This window comes from Muscardinus avellanarius, assembly GCF_963383645.1.
Source record: "Muscardinus avellanarius genome assembly, chromosome: 16".
Classification (NCBI taxonomy): Eukaryota; Metazoa; Chordata; class Mammalia; order Rodentia; family Gliridae; genus Muscardinus; species Muscardinus avellanarius.
This window is the reverse complement of record NC_137802.1, coordinates 63,018,816-63,035,466: the sequence shown is the minus strand read 5'-3', so window position 1 is coordinate 63,035,466 and position 16,651 is coordinate 63,018,816. Positions and strand designations below refer to the sequence as shown.

At 35.9% G+C, this 16,651-nt stretch overlaps 1 protein-coding gene across 1 annotated transcript in view; it reads left to right on the top strand.

Annotated features, from left to right (window-relative positions):
* Positions 1 to 16,651, top strand: part of ABCA5 (ATP binding cassette subfamily A member 5) — a gene marked incomplete at both ends in the record, with an annotated part of 58,346 nt that overhangs the window by 23,566 nt on the left and 18,129 nt on the right. The window contains 10 exons of the mRNA XM_080714254.1: positions 896 to 1,071; positions 1,629 to 1,748; positions 3,191 to 3,329; positions 4,848 to 4,938; positions 5,073 to 5,212; positions 7,227 to 7,346; positions 9,162 to 9,363; positions 11,671 to 11,840; positions 14,781 to 14,908; positions 15,307 to 15,444. Of these exons, the coding sequence (XP_080570380.1) occupies positions 896 to 1,071; positions 1,629 to 1,748; positions 3,191 to 3,329; positions 4,848 to 4,938; positions 5,073 to 5,212; positions 7,227 to 7,346; positions 9,162 to 9,363; positions 11,671 to 11,840; positions 14,781 to 14,908; positions 15,307 to 15,444 (1,424 nt within the window). The remainder of the gene's footprint in view (positions 1 to 895; positions 1,072 to 1,628; positions 1,749 to 3,190; positions 3,330 to 4,847; positions 4,939 to 5,072; positions 5,213 to 7,226; positions 7,347 to 9,161; positions 9,364 to 11,670; positions 11,841 to 14,780; positions 14,909 to 15,306; positions 15,445 to 16,651) is intronic.

Genomic DNA, 16,651 nt, shown 5'->3' with positions numbered 1-16,651 from the left:
CACAATAAACAGATTAATGTGGTAGCAAAACAAATATTTTACTTTATACAAGGCCAAATTATATTGAATCTGAATTTCAACCTTTTAAATGTAGTTGACATTTTAAAATTAGTTTGATTTTGTTCTTTTTCCTACTTGTGACACTGATATTGGTCATAATGTCTTACATTTATTTAATGATACTCGATGTCTGTTTTAGTTGTGATAATCTATAGATTATCACATTGATTTAATAGTTCTTAAGTAGGGTGTATTAGTATTCAGTTTATAGAAAGAAAGTTGAAATTCAGAGACGTTGCATAATTTGATCAAGACTACCCAGGTAGGTAAGATAAATTTTTGGTTCTTTAATCTTTCCATTATGAAGGAAAATCGTTACTGGAATAGAAGTGTAAACTTCATCGATAGATATTTATGTTTTGTGTTAAACTTGTAGCCCCTTGCTCTTTTTACTCTGTGATAGGGCCTGGCAGTGAAGGAAAATGAGATTAAAATATAAGTAGAAGTCAGGTTTGGTGGTGCACACCTGTAATCCCAATACTTGGGAGGCCAAGACAGGAGAATCGCAGGTTCTGGACCAGCCTCAGCAACATAGTGAGACTCACAGCAATCTAGTGAGACCCTGTTTAAAATAAAAAGTTTAAAAAAAAAAAAGGGCTGAGGGTGTGACTTGGAGGTAGAAGGCCCCTGGGTTTCACCCCCAGTAAAACACACACACACACACACACACACACACACACACACGCATATCACCAATAATAGGGAAATGAGTATATGTTGTATCTTTCAAGTTTTTTGTCATTTTTACCTTATATATCGATTGCAACCAATACCTAAGTTATTAGGATAAATGAAAGCATATACATTTTAATTTAAATGTATATTTTGCTTTTAGGGTGTGCATCTATATATGGACACAGTGTCTCAGAAATAGATGAAATGTTTGAAGCAAGAAAAATGATTGGCATTTGTCCACAGTTGGATATACACTTTGATGTTTTGACAGTAGAAGAAAACTTATCAATTTTGGCTTCGATCAAAGGAATACCAGCAAACAATATAATACAAGAAGTATGATATTTGTATAGAAATTTTCACTATGATAAATTACTACTCTCTTACAGTTACTTGTACAATAAAGAAATGCTTAAAAATCTAAACATAAAACTTGTTCCGAGCTGCTAGACAGAAAGTCATTACAAATAATTAGGATTTGGTGTAAATGTTTAGCGTGCATGAGGCAGTCTTTGTTTCATCTGGGAGCCAGGTACTTTGACTTCACGTTCCTTCCCCTTCTGTCTTCCCTTCCTGTTCACTTCACCCCCCCCTCGCCCTACCCACAGCCTCGTCTCTTCTTCCTACCCAGGAGGACACAGAAGTAAAGCCAGGCCTTTTAAGAATCTTGATACTCATTTTCAAAATTGCAAATGAATTATTTGTTGGCATTAAGTTCCACACGAAATGAATACTTTTAAAGTAAATGTTGATACTACTTCAAAACTTATTACTTACTTACTGATACTTAAAAGTTAATACTTCAAAACTTAAAATACTTAAAAACTAATATGAATAATTATGTAAGTGGTGTGACGTTTAAAAATAACAGTATCCACACTTTGCTTTTATAGGTACAAAAGGTTTTACTAGATTTAGACATGCAAGCTATCAAAGACAACCAAGCTAAAAAATTAAGTGGTGGTCAGAAAAGAAAGCTGTCTTTAGGTATTGCTGTTCTTGGGAATCCAAAAGTAAGTAAACACTACTTTCACTGATGAGATAATTTTCAATTACGTTAGATAAAAGCAGGTTATGGAAAGAAATGTAATGCATTATGTAAAGTTTAAGGATGTGTAAATTACTATATTTTATCATGGATGTATCACACGGATATTCAGTATAATTATAATGCTGGGGCAATGGAAGGGATGGCCTTCAGTCACATCGGTAGTGTTTCATTTCTTTAAACAAAGATCAAGCCCAGCACAGTGACACTTGCCTGTAGTCCTAGTTACTTGGTAGGCTGAGGTGGGAGGATTGCTTGGACCCACAAGTTCAAGACCAGTCCAGACAATACAGTGAGATCCTGTTTAAAAAAAAAAAATTTTTTTTAAATACAGCCAAAAAATAGTATTTGTTAAATTTGAATGGTGACTATAACTTTATTGTTCCTATAGGTGTTATGTATTTCTGAGTTCATAATAAAAGTTAAAGCAGGACACAGTGACAGTCAAAGGCGCAGTTGAGTTCGTCACTGCCCTGCTGCTTTGGCCTTGCGTGTGTTCGTCTTGCGCTGGTCTCTGTCCTATAGAAACAGAGAAGCAGCTGCTGCTCTTTGCTCAGAGCTGGGAGCTGCTCAGTGTGTGCTTGCTGCTCAGAGCCGCACTGGCCCCCCATGTTCCTGCTCCAGCGTGGGGCGGCACTGGATTCTGACTTAATGCTAATCTTTCTCTTAGCCCCACATGTTTTGGAGATGAAAAATAGTCTTGAAACAAATTGCTGTCCTGGATTTAATATAGAACATGCTCCTCTCAAAAGCAGTTGTTGCATCTACAAATTTAATTGTGAAGGATAATAATAATATACTTAATCTTTTTGGTTTCCGGGGTTTATCTGATCATTATGGTAGCTTCTTACATATTCTAGATGTTTAGACTTTTAAAATTATATTAAGGAAAATATTCAATCATAAATTTTAAAATTTATGCAAACTCAAAGATAAGTGAAAAACTCTGAAATTTATGATTGAGAATAATAACATGAGCTATGAATGGCGGTACACACCTAAAATCCCAGTACTTGGCAGGCTTAGGCAGGAGGATCACAGGTTAGAGACTAGCCTCATTAACTTAGTGATACCCTCAACAACACAGTGAGACCTTATTTCAAAATAATAATAATTATAATAAAAGAAACTGGGCGTGGTGGTACACATCTGTAATCCCAGTACTTGGGAGGCTGAGACAGGAGGATTGTTGGTTTGCTGCCAGCCCCAGTGACTTAGTGAGCCCCCACCCCAGCACTTTAATGAAACTCTGTTTCAAAATAAAATAGAGCTGAGGATGTAGCCCAGAGGTAGAATGCTAGGTTCAATACCACCAAAAAAAAAAGAAAAACAATTTGAAGGTTTTCTTTGTCTACCTAAATTTTAAATATTTCTATTTTCTTGCTGTTATCTACCTGTTTCACACAGATACTACTACTAGATGAACCAACAGCTGGAATGGACCCCTGTTCTCGTCATATTGTTTGGAATCTTTTAAAATACAGAAAAGCCAATCGGGTGATAGTGTTTAGTACTCATTTCATGGATGAAGCTGATATTCTTGCTGGTGAGAATTTGCTTTGCTTTTGGATCCAGATACCTCATAGATCACATGACTTAAATACATTTTATTGTTTTGTTTTGTTTTTAAAGCATAAGGGCATGGGCCAAAAGGGAAATAGTCGCAGAAATGCTAAATCCTAAGAAATAGAGAAACTGTTATTCTGTGGTGAACATTCTACACAAAAAAGTTTTTAAACATTAAAAATAAGCTGAGTATGGCGGGACACACTTGTAATCCCAGTACTTGAGAGGCTGAGACAAGAGGAGTGCAGGATTGTGGCTAGCCTCGGCAACTTAATGAGGTCCTCAGCAACTTAGTGACATCTTGTTTCAAAATAAAAAATAAAACAGAGGTGGAGTATAGCACAGAGGTAGAATGCCCCTGGGCTCAATCCCCAGCACCACCACCACACAGTGTACTTTTTGTTGGATGTTTCCCAGATCACTCCCTGTTCAGTGACTTCCTAGGAGAACTCTTACAGTTCTTCGTATAGTCATACTTCTGGCTATAATTTGTTAGAGTGAAATTTTTTAAAGAAAAATTAGCAGAGGGAAAAGTTACCTAGTGCAAAGTCTGGAGGAGACTGGGCACAAGCTTCTCAGAGTCACTTCTCTTCCAGTGGTGTCACCTGGGATGCACCGAGGCTCTCTAGCATTGAGTTGGAACCCTGTGTGTTAGAAATTGTCTGCCAGGGAGGCTTGCCAGTGTCCTGGTCACTTAAGTCCCCCTCTGCTTAGCACATGCCAGCCAGACTCCTGGGTGGGAAGCAGGTGTTCAGTATAAATGGCATCGTTTGTATAGTTTCGGTATACTGAGACACCCTTGCCTGTTTTGAGAATAGTTTGAACCTACCCAAAATTCAAGTTCTCACATTCCAGCCAAGGGCCAACCCGACAAGCAGCTTGTTCTAACAATAGCAGTTTCAGGCCTGCTATGTTAGTGGTTTTCTGCACAATTTAATGCACATACACATATAAAGAATCCAGGCTAAAAATAACACAGGACTTTTAATACCTGTGACGAGATCCAAAAGTTTGAAATCGTAGAGGAACCTCTTTCAGATTGCAGTATTAGCTAATAAACTGGATAAGTCATAATCTCTTCAGCAGTATTTTTTTTTTTTTTTGCTTAAAAGAAGTCTACCTGGTTGACATTTTGTTTCTATTATTTTTGTTTTTATTTTGTATGTTTGATGATAAAGGAAACCATGAACATTCCTGTAATAGCCTTTTAGGAAGAGTCTGAACTATTTGGGAAAAGTGTGCTCTAGGGTCACACTGCCTGGACACAGCTCCTGGCTTTGTTGTGTAATAGTTACTTGAAACACATGTAAGCATGTGTTTTCGTATTGCCTCAATGTTTTCATCTGAAAAGTAGGTGACAATAATTTATCCTACTCACTAGGTGATTATCATGATTAGTGAGATAACATTTGGATGTCTCTCATGGTAATCCGTAAAGTATAAATGCCAATTATTAACCCTGTTATTAGAAATTGAAATGTAAATTGCTTATTTGCAGATAGGAAAGCTGTCATATCACAAGGAATGTTGAAATGTGTCGGTTCTTCAATTTTCCTCAAAAGTAAATGGGGGATTGGCTACCGCCTAAGGTACCATTTATTTTTTATTGACTAGTCTTTATGTTTACTCTTGGTCTACTTTTATTATGTTAACTTTAAAGTATTGAGTATTTTCTTTTGAGTGAACAGTCGTAAAAAAAAATATGATTTTTGCTTTTCTCTAGCATGTACATAGACAAATATTGTGCCACGGAATCTCTTTCTTCCCTGGTTAGACAACACGTACCCGGAGCCACTGTACTACAGCAGAATGACCAACAGCTTGTGTATAGTTTGCCTTTCAAAGACATGGACAAGTTTTCAGGTATTACTTTCAGATTCTTGGTTGTTGGAAAGAACTTTTGCATTGGGAATAGGTTTTCTTGATTTCCTTTTTCTGTCTATTTCTCTGTAATATTTCCATGTCCTCAGGTATCCAGAGTTAATTTGTTTTTGAAAATATGAAATACTGTACACTTATTGATGTTACTTATTTTTAAAAATAGTTTGCCCTAAACCATACTAATATGTTAACGTAAGCACTTAATGTAAGAAAAATGTAAAGATAATTGTGTTTGCTTTGTTGTCAGGAAAAAAAGATACCGCTCCACATTTGCTTGTAGGCTTCCTAGGAAAAAGACACGTGCATGTGCGCGCGCACACACGTATACTTTTTGTATGTGCTCTCCAATTATTTTCTAGCTTCAATATTTCATAATGAATTATTTGATAGTTAATTCAGAGTTATTAATAATAATTTAGACATTATTTTTCAACTTTATAATCAGAAACTCCAACTTATTCTCCTTACTCATTTTAAGAGTGATTTTAATAACCAGTGATGTAAGCTATGTTCTGAAGAATCCCCAGAACATTTATCTCATAATTACAAAAATATTTTCTGTATTAGTTTAATTGGTTTCTTCAAAAATCACCATCTGATTGACATCTATATTCCAGTTTAATGCACCTTTCCTATCATTTTGTGTACTTAATCCTACCTATCTCCTTTTCTCTGTGTGTGTGTGTGTGTGTGTGTGTGTGTGTGTGTGTGTGTGTGTTTCTGGATATTTTTATTTCTTATTTTGAAACAGGGTCTCTAAGTTATTGCATACTAGCCTGGAAAATATAATCTTTCTGTTTCAGCCTCTCTAGTTCTGGAATTAAAGGCATGCACCACCACACCTGGCTCTATCTTTAACATTTATATAATGCTTATTTTGTGCCAGATGCCTGTGCTTTTTACCCTAATTCTTTGTTTACTCATTCCAATATTTCAGCAAGTACGAGAGATAAATACTGTTGCTTTCATTTTACAAATGAGGCAACTAAAGCCCAGAAAGATGTAGGGCACTTGCCCAGAGAGCACAGTGGGAAGTGACACAGCTTAGTTGTGGAACCAGACTCCAGGACTCATGTTCTCTTTGTTGCTGCTCGTGTTTCGTTCACGATAAGTTGGCACAGTATTTCCCTGTCTGTTCTGGGGACTCCTAGGGGGTGGACCCTAACACCTTCTGAAGTTCACGAGGTCAGTGATTTTTTCAGTAAAGCAAGTTGGTATTTGCTTTTCTGACCATCAGCTTCTCTCTACGATTTTTTCCAGAGAAGGCACGAGGTATACTATCGTGGTAGGTTGGATGTAGGAACAAATATGAGCACCCATCTGTCCTCTATTAAGACAGACATTAAAGGGACAAATCTACCTCTTCTCATTGCTTCCCTTTTGTTCTGAAAAATACAGTTCTTAAAAATATACATTGCAGTACTAGGGAAAGAACCCAGGGGCATTCTACCTTCAAGCTACACCCGCCCTATTTTTTATTTTTTATTTTTTATTTTGAAACAGGGTCTCACTGAGTTGCAAAGGTCCTCATTAAGTAGTAGCTAAGGCTGGCTGTACACCATGATCCCCCTGTCCCAGCTTCCCAAATGCTGGGATTACAAGCGTGCGCCACCATGCCTGGCTTTATCAGTTTATTTTTGCTATTTTACAAAGAATGAGTAAGCATTTAAATGATTCTCCACGTTTCCTAGGATATATTCTCTTTTGATTTCAAGTGCTACAAAATAATTCTATTTAAGTTTATAATATGATAAATATCTAATGAATATATCCCCATAAACAAAATTTTCTTAGGGTCCTTAAAGGTTTACAATAATGTACTTTAATGTACAATGTACATTTAATGTACAATAATGTACTTTAAGACCAAAAAGCTTGAGAACTGTTGTTGTATAGCTGAGAAAATTTAGTCATATTCTATTTTTAGATGACATTTTGGAATAATTAAGATTCGTATGCTCTTAATTGTATACCATTTTATCATTTGTTCTTTCAGGTTTGTTTTCTGCTCTAGACATTCATTCAAATTTGGGTGTTATTTCTTATGGTGTTTCCATGACAACTTTGGAAGACGTATTTTTAAAACTAGAAGTTGAAGCAGAAATTGATCAAGCAGGTAAAAACAACTAATGGACATTTTAGGCAGATGGTTAATAAAATATGAGATGTGAAATTTGTATTATTTTAGGAAAGCAGGGACTGAAAAATAAGTAAATGAGCAATTTAGGTATTTACTGATAGTGTTAGGCATCATGAGTCAAGTAACGAGAGAAGGCAGGGGATGGAGACTGTATTGTCAGGGAGGACTTGGTTGAGAAGGCATTGAACTGAGACCTGGATGAAGACAATGGCTACTGCCGAGGTTTCAACTGAACGTCTAAGAGATTTATAAAAAAGGCCACGTTACCCATCGAGAGGGTACAGTGAAGCCAGGGCCCATTCATATTTTGCTTTTGAAAAACTAGAATTTTAGTTTTTTCTTGGTACAGTGTGAAGCTGTCAAGAGAGTTTCTTAACAAAGGAGGAACTTGATCTGATACGCATTAAAAAAAAATTCCAGGCCAGGGTAGTGGCACATCTGTAATCTCAGTACTTAGGCGGCTGAGACAGGAAGATCACAGATTTGAGGCCAGCCTCAGCAATGTAGTGAAACCCTGTTTCAAAATAAGAAATAAAAGGAGCTGGTGCTGTAACATGGAGTTAGAATGTCCCTGGGTTCAACTCCCAGTACTAAAACAAAACAGAACATTCCAGCTGTATAATGATAATGATGAGTGTATTATGGTAGAAGAATGGAAGCAGGAAGACCAAATAGAAAACTAATGTAGTTACTTTTAGTTTGATGTAGGGTCAACATAAAATAAATAAATCTGAATGGCGTACCTTATTCATATCACTGAGTTTTTTTTGTTTTGTTTTTTTTTTTTTTTGCGGGTCTGGGGATAGAACCCAGGAGTTTTTGACCTCTGAGCCACATCATCCCCTGCCCTATTTTTATTCTTTATTTTGAAACGGGGTCTCACTGAGTTACGGAGGGCCTCACTAAGTAGCTGAGGCTGACTGTGAACCGTGATTCTCCGGTTTCAGCCTCCCGAATGCTGGAATTACAGGCGTGCACCACCACGCCCGGCTTGTTATATCTTTTAAGTGTTATGGATATAAATGATCTGATCATATTGTCATTGATCATGCACAGCTTCTGGAATGCCAGGGAGTGATTTTGAAGTAGACAGTTGGCTCCTCTCTCTTCCAAAGACTAAAGAGGAAGTTGAAGGGCAGATTTTGGCTGACAACTGAGTGTGAAGCTAAGTTTAATAGAGAAGCGAAGTAAAGCCAAGAGAGGAGAAAGAGAGAAGCCAAGAGTTTGATGAGGACATGCTATCAGGCCATAGCCAGAAAGGGAAAGTTCACATAATAGTTAAAAGCTACAAGCTCTTGAAAAAAGAAGCATACCACCAGTTTGATGTTGAACTAATGAAATCACACAGTATGTCTCTTTTGTCACTGATTTCTTTTACTCGAGATTATATTTGTGAGGTTCAGTCGTGCTCTGTGTAGGTGTACAGTCACTTGTTCATGGTTGTTTATCATTCTGTTATAGGTATAATTCTCAAGTCTTCATTCACCTGTTGCTAGATATTTGGTTTCTTTTCGTTTCTGAGTATTCTGGATAGGGCTTTCAACCTCAGCATGTATTTTGGTGAACTTGTCTACCCATATCTCTTGTTGGTTTACACCTGCTTGGGGATTTCCTGGGTCATAATCATGCATATGTTCAGCTTACATAGATAATGTCAAAATAGATGAGTCTTCCATTTGCTCCGTGTCACAGCCCGACGTGTTCACCTTGAAAACTGATGCACTTTAGGAAGGTTTTTGTAATTTTAAAGGAATATAACAGACTTTTGTTTTGTTTTGTTTTGGCAAATAGATTATAGTGTATTTACCCAGAAGCCACCAGAGGAAGAAATGGATTCAAAATCCTTTGATGAAATGGAGCAGAGCTTACTTATTCTTTCTGAAACCAAAGCTTCTCTGGTGAGCACCATGAGCCTTTGGAAACAGCAGGTGTCTACAATAGCAAAGTTTCATTTACTGACTTTAAAACGTGAAAGTAAATCCTTGAGATCAGTGTAAGTATAATTATCATTCTTTTGAGAAGTTGTGTTTAATAGATACAATTTGGACTTACCATCTTATTTTTAAATGTTGACATATATAAGTAATATACATATTTTTGAAAGATTAACATGATAATTTCTGCTTCAGAGAAGAAAATTTACTTATAGTAATTCCTTTAAATATTCTTAGAGCTTATTTTAAGGAAAAACTAGCATTTATTGCTTCCTCTAAAATGAGATGACACGACTGATTGCATGATTTTTAATTAAAGCCATTATATCTTCAATTTTATTTTACATTTATATTTTCTCACTATTTTTTGCATTCATTAGTTAATTTGGAGGTCTTGCTGTATTGCCAGGTTGGTTTCCAACTCTTGGGCTCAAATAATCTACCACCTCCGCCTCCTGATTGTTGGGACTACAGACATATCCCACTGAGCCTGGTGTGAAAAGTAAATTTTAGCCCAGTTTATCAGATTGAAGAAACTGAAAGCTAAATAGAGAAGATCTGGTATTAAAACGTGATATTCTTCATTTAGTTTTAACCTCTCTTCTCTAGGGTGGTAGGAATTGACTTGGAATAATATTAAGTACTTTCATATACTATACTTGTATCTTGTTAGATCCAAAATGGTAATAGGAATAAAACTTAATTAAGAATGTGCATTGTTATATGTTTGAAATATGCTGAACTTACTGGCCTTTTTGTCTAAATTTATATATCAAACAAATGTCAATTGAGTATTTGATTTAGTCCTGTGTCAGTGTTACTGAAAGAAAAAGATTTTTTTTAATTAGCAGGTTCATGCTGGGCGTGGTGGCGCACGCTTGTAATCCCCGCACTTGGGAGGCACAGACAGGAGGATCGCGCTGGTTCGGAGCCAGCCTTGCTGGCTTAAGAGACCCTGTTTCCAAATAAAAAATATAAATAGGTCTGGGAGTGTAGCCCGGAGGTAGAAGGGCTTCCAGGAACCCCAGTACCTCCAAAATAAACAAATAAATAAATTAGCAGGTTCAGGTTTCAGTTTATTTAGTTGAACACCACTCTCATAAAATGCTTTCTAGGAAACAAAAGTATGTGAGCTCAAACTGCTATAATGAAAGACCATAGATTGGGAGGCTTAAGAAACAGAAGCCTGCTTTTTTTCACAGTTCTGGAGACTGGAGTCTGGGCTCCAGTGGCAGTGTGAGTGAGCACTAGCAGCCACCTGCTGGTGTCTGTTGGGTAAGGGCACTAATTCCATCATCAATTCCATCATCGGGGCAGCCTTCACCTAACCTCAGTTACCTCCCAGAGCTCCTGTCTTCAAATTCCATCAGGTTCAGGGTTAGAGCTTCAAAACATAAATTTGAGGAGCCACAAACATTCAGTTCAAAACCCAACAGTGTTCTAGGATCAAACACATTTAGGAACTGTTACATCTGTTATTCTCTAAGGAGTTGTTCATTAGCATGTAAAAATATGTGAGAAGGTATGTGGTTAAAAAAAATATTTAATTTTTTTAACCTAGAATTTTCAAATACTATTCAATCATCATTTTTCTTAAATAAACCATTTATTAATTTATTACAGAGTTGGATTTAATACAGTATGCTTTGGGAAATGAAGATTTTACTTAAAACAATTTAAGAATGTTTAAACATAATTATGGTGTGTCTACATAGAAATTTATAAATTTCTAAGTAAAGTGTGATGATCTAAACTCTAGCCACTGAGGAAACTTCGTGTTGTAGAGCCGTTTTACAGTTGAGTAGCTATCTTCCAGATAAAAGGGCATTTAGTATATTGTGCCTTTTCCATCCTAAGAGGCGCACAGCAGTTCATGTGGTTAAATTGTGAGTAGGAAGAAATTTCAAATATATGAAAGTTTCCCTTTCTTCCCTCAATATCTAAAGTATGTTGGTCAGTATATGGAGAGTTAGTGGTGAGTAAGAATAGAGCCAGGGCAAGAACAGAGACAAATACCTGTGGACCGTGCAGTTCTTTAGCAGTTGTTTCTACATGTGTGCATGTTCTGTAATAATGTAAGATAAATTTGATGGAAAACATACTGTCATAACTTCTTTTTTCCTCTTCTTGCTCACTTTCATAGCTTTCAATTTTGTCATTCAATATTGATTTACTACAATATTGTTATAAGGTCATTTTTGGTAGTATAAAATTTAAGCATTTTTCTTTGTCTTTTTTGGTTTTGATTTTTCCAGTAATTACTTTTTTACTGTCTGGGGTTCAAATCTATACCATTATGAAGGAAGATTCTTAATATATTTACCTATAAATGTATCTTAAACTATTCTTTTTTTTCTTCCTTGCAGATTGCTTCTGCTTTTAATTTTCTTTGCAGTTCAGATTTTTATGTTTGTGGTCCATCGCTCTTTTAAAAATGCTGTCGTTCCTGTCAAACTTGTTCCAGACTTATATTTCCTAGAACCTGGAGACAAACCTCATAAATACAAAACAAGCCTGCTTCTTCAGAATTCTACTGGTGAGAGTGTGTGAAGGTCTGTGAATGCGTGTTGGTCAGGGCGTGGGATGGAAGGGTTGATAAAGTTCAGACATTTGGATTTTAGGAAATATATTTGAGGTAAAGGCATGGTCTCTTGGTGCAAAATCTCAATGAAAAAAAAAACATGTACCTTAGTGATGCTGAATGATATATGACAGAAATGAAACTTTGGTTTAAGTGCTATGGTAGTTTCAAAAACATTCTGCCTTATGTTGCCTATAATCATTAAATTTATTTTTAATTAATTAATTAATTTTGGCAGTACTAGGGATGGAATCCAGGGGCATTCTACCTCTGAGCTACACCCCCAGTCCTATTTTTTATTCTTTCTTTTGAAACAGATTGTCACTAAGTTGCAGAGGGCCTCTCTAAATTAAATTTCTTTTTAAATATAAGCTACATTGTTCTTTGAAGTATGTTTTGCCTCAAAGTTCATGGTGAGCAAAATGAACTTGAGAAATTATAAAGTTGTTCTTTAGGAAGAGTTACAGTATGTAATATTTACTCATACATCTATCAAGAAATGTTTAATCAATCCTTCAAGGACTGGAGAATTAGTTAAAATTAAGAAAAATAAGCCATATATATATATATATATATATGTATGTATGTATGTATGTATGTATATGTATATATATATATAGTACTGGGGATGGAGCCCAGGGGCTTTCTACCTCTGGGCTATACTTCCAGACCTATGTTATAGTTTATTTGGAAACAGGGTCTCACTAAGTTGCTGAGAGCCTCACTAAGTAGCTGAGGCTGGCTTCGAACCTGTGCGATCCTCCTGTCTCAGCCTCCCAAGTACTGGGATCACAAGCGTGCACCACCATGCCCAGCTTGAATATATCAAGTTTGTAGATTTTTCTGATTTGCTATTGCCATTCTTACTATATAATACATAATTGTCAAATATGAAAAAACATTTTATTTATCCATTTATGTATTTATTTATTTATTTATTTTTGTAGTACTTGGGATTGAACCCAAAGACATTCTACCTCCAAGCTTTTTAAATGTTTTGTTTTGAAACTGGTAGGTGCTGAGAGCCTTGCTAAGTTGCTGAGACTGGTCTTGATCCATGATCCTCCTATTTCAGCCTCCCAAGTACTGGGGTTACAAGCATATACCACCATGCCTGGCTGAAAAAAATTTTTAAAACATCTATGAGCTTGAGCAAAGCTCAAATAAATAAGAAATCAATATAGTATTCTGATTTTCAAAATAATAAACCTAATATAAAATTTTATTCACACATGATTAATTTCTTCTGCATCTCTCATCTACACAGATTCCTTGTAGTTCTGAAATGCTTGAAAAGACTATAAACTTCTTTTAAAATCATTACTATTAAAATCTGGTGCTAAATATATTACATAACCATTCTTTCTGGGGAAGATGCATTCACAATAGAAAATTACTCTTAAGTAGAAAATGTGCTTTCCAATTTCTTAAACTTAGAATCCTCATTTTCAGCTCTTGTAGCTAAAGTTTATTTTTTTAATTTTTCTAATTTTTTGCAGTACTGGGGATGGAACCCAGGGGCATTCTACGTACACCCCCGACCCTATTTTTTATTCTTTAATTTTGAAACAGGGTCTCACTGAGTTGCAGAGGGCCTCTCTAAGCATCTGAGTTTGGCTGCAAACCGCGAACCCCTGTCTCAGCCTCTTGAATGCTGGGATTTACTAGCGTGAGCCACCACGCATGGCTCTGAAGTTTATTATTACACAGCACCCCATACCTTGATAATTTTAAAGCTTTGGAAATTGTACATGTGGATCTTTCTCCTTTGAGTTCATTCTCTCTGATCTATAGAAATTACAGCTTTTCAGGTTTTGTCTCTTTTATTATATAAGCCTTAGTATTCTTAAAGTTTCATATCCCATACTTTCCTAGGCTCTATTGTAGGACCAAAATAAAACTACTTTTCCTTTCTGAATCACTGGCCTGTGTTTATGCACACTGAATGTTTTTACCCTCCTTGCAGAGATACTGTAGCTCTTTTCAGAGTACACAGTCATGCTGACAGGCATTGAGGTCAGTTACTATGCTAGGTAGGAGTAAACGTAATGTCACTTTGTACCTAAAAGCACTGCTCCTTATGTTCTTTGTGACACTTAGATTCAGTGCTGAGTATGATCCAGCCTCTCTATTCAGCTACTGATAGTGTTTTGCTTTGTATGGTTTGGGTTTCTTTAAAGTTGCATTGGCCCTTCCTTGGATCCCAGTTTTTGTAATGACAGAGGGAGTACTGCCTGCATTCATCAGACATATTGGCATCAGTTTTAACCCAAGGCAAATAGAAATTGTTTCCCTTGGCTTCAGGCCACTTAGGGAATATAAATAGAGAATGTGTGTTTGCATATTTTGACATAGTTAAGTCAGTTTTTGTCTGCCCAGAGTATACAATGACCTTCTAGGGAGTGATGTTACCATACCAGAGACTCTACCTTTCTGACCCCAGGAGGTTGTTACCTAAATTGCCAAGTAAATTTTGATTTTCATTATTTAAGACCAAATATTACATATTGTACATATCTTTATTGTTACTAACAATTGTAGCAGCAGCAGGTAAAATTTGCACAGTTACTATGTGCCAGATGCTAAGCCCTGCACATATATACTCAGTAATTTGATTTTATGACCCGTACAGATAAGACAGATGTATTATTATCTTTACAAAAGAGGAAAACAAGGTCCAGAGCATCTCTGTCAATTGCTCAAAGGACAAATAGTATAAGTGGTATAATGTGGATTTGAATTCAGACTAACTGCAGACTCAATGTTCTTAATCGTGTCTTAGCTGAAGATAAAATATTTATATAAAAAAGAGGGCTCTTTCCAATGTTACTAAATGTTTCTGGCTGTTTCTTATTTAAACTGATTCTTTATTGTTTGCTTATTTTCTAATGCCAGACTCAGATGTCAGTGATCTTATTAACTTTTTCACATACCAGAACATAATGGTTTCGATGTTTAATGACAGTGACTATGTGTCTGCTGCTCCCCATAGTGCGGCTCTAAATGTGGTGCGTTCAGAAAAGGTAAGCTTAATGCCTATCAGTCAATAAATAAATACCCATTTAAGAGTTAGGAGTTACGAAAGATTAAAATTTTTAATCTAAAACTTTGCTGAATTTACCTCATTCATTGGAAATTAAAATTTACTTTTAGAAATAGTGAGCTGTGTTTTTTATGATATACTTTTGCCCTGAGACCAATATATAAAGCTGTAGGGAATTTTATTTTTATATTATGTAATATCTTCCCATCTCCTGCCAGGTTTATTTAACTATCATTGAGTAGTTACTGTGTGATTTGTTGAACCTGATTTTGAGTACAGTTATTGAGAACTAGGTTAGTTGGTGAGAAAAGCTTGATATATAGAAAATAGTATATCCATGTATGTATAACTTGCAATAACTCTTCTTTTTTATTATAGGAATATGTTTTTACAGCTGTTTTCAACAGTACTATGGTTTATTCCTTACCTGTATTGATGAATATTATTAGTAACTACTATCTTTATAATTTAAATGTGACTGAAACCATCCAGATCTGGAACACCCCATTCATTCAAGTAAGGAAACACACACATGTAGATAAAAGTTCATAAGTGCATCATATAAAAAAGTTCAAAAGGCATAACTAGGTCATTGTTGCATATGTGAAGTAAATAGAAAGAGTGTCTCATATTTCTGAACAGTTTTAGGTTATGTAGTATATGGTAGTGGTCTTCACCAGCTTTGAAAATACAGGGAGTGAGACAGTTTTCATATTGTTGTTGTTGTATTGCTTTGGAATGGGAAAACTTGTTTCAGTTCTAACCTACAAGATTGGTGATCTTTGAGGTATTTTCCTGGTAGACTTTTAGTAAGCATTTGGCTGTATGAATCTAGAGAGAATTCTGGACAGGAAATAAATATTTGTGAGCACATAGATAGTATTGAAATAATCAAATGTTACTATCTGGACATGCTTGTTTGTAATTAATATAATTTTAAATCCAGAACTAAAATCTTGTTAACATTTCTCAATCTTTTCCTTTTCTCCTCCATAGAATTAACTACAGTTCCAAATTTATAAGTCCCATACATGTTTTTATGATGTTACTACACATGTATGTATCCATAATATTACAAAAGGCCTTACAACTTTTCCATCAGACCTGGACATATAACTATATCATTTTATGAAACTAGAGGGGAAGAAATGAGACATTTTAAAGCTTTCTAGTCATTATATATATTATATATCATAAATATATATCATAAATTATATATATATATATATATATATATATATATGTCATCTTACTAGTGTTCCAGGTTTTTTTTCTTCCTTCATTAGAGTCTATGTGATTGAATTCAGCTACAGTGTCATTAATTTCCACTTCTTGTCCTACTTAGTTTTCTTCTGGTACTACTTAGGTTGTGGGTTCTGTCTGGGCCTTCCACTGTCATGGACCACAGTTTGGGACAAATTCAATGTTACATGGCATGAATTAAGAAATTGGCTTTATTTCTAAATAGCTAGAGTCAGGTGGTCAGGAACAACCAGATGGTGATGTGCTGTTTGCACATCATCCAATTGGTGCCGGAGCCAAGCTGTCCTTTAGGCACAGCTTGGGTTCTGTGCCAGTGCACTGCGCCTCCCCTGCCCCCTGAGTGTCTGTGCTTACACAGTGAGGGTAGGAAACGGCCTTCTTGGAGTGGGGCATAACTCACCATCTTAGGTCCCAGGTAATCCACACTTGGGATATCAGGTTGGTAAGTTTAGCTGACTGT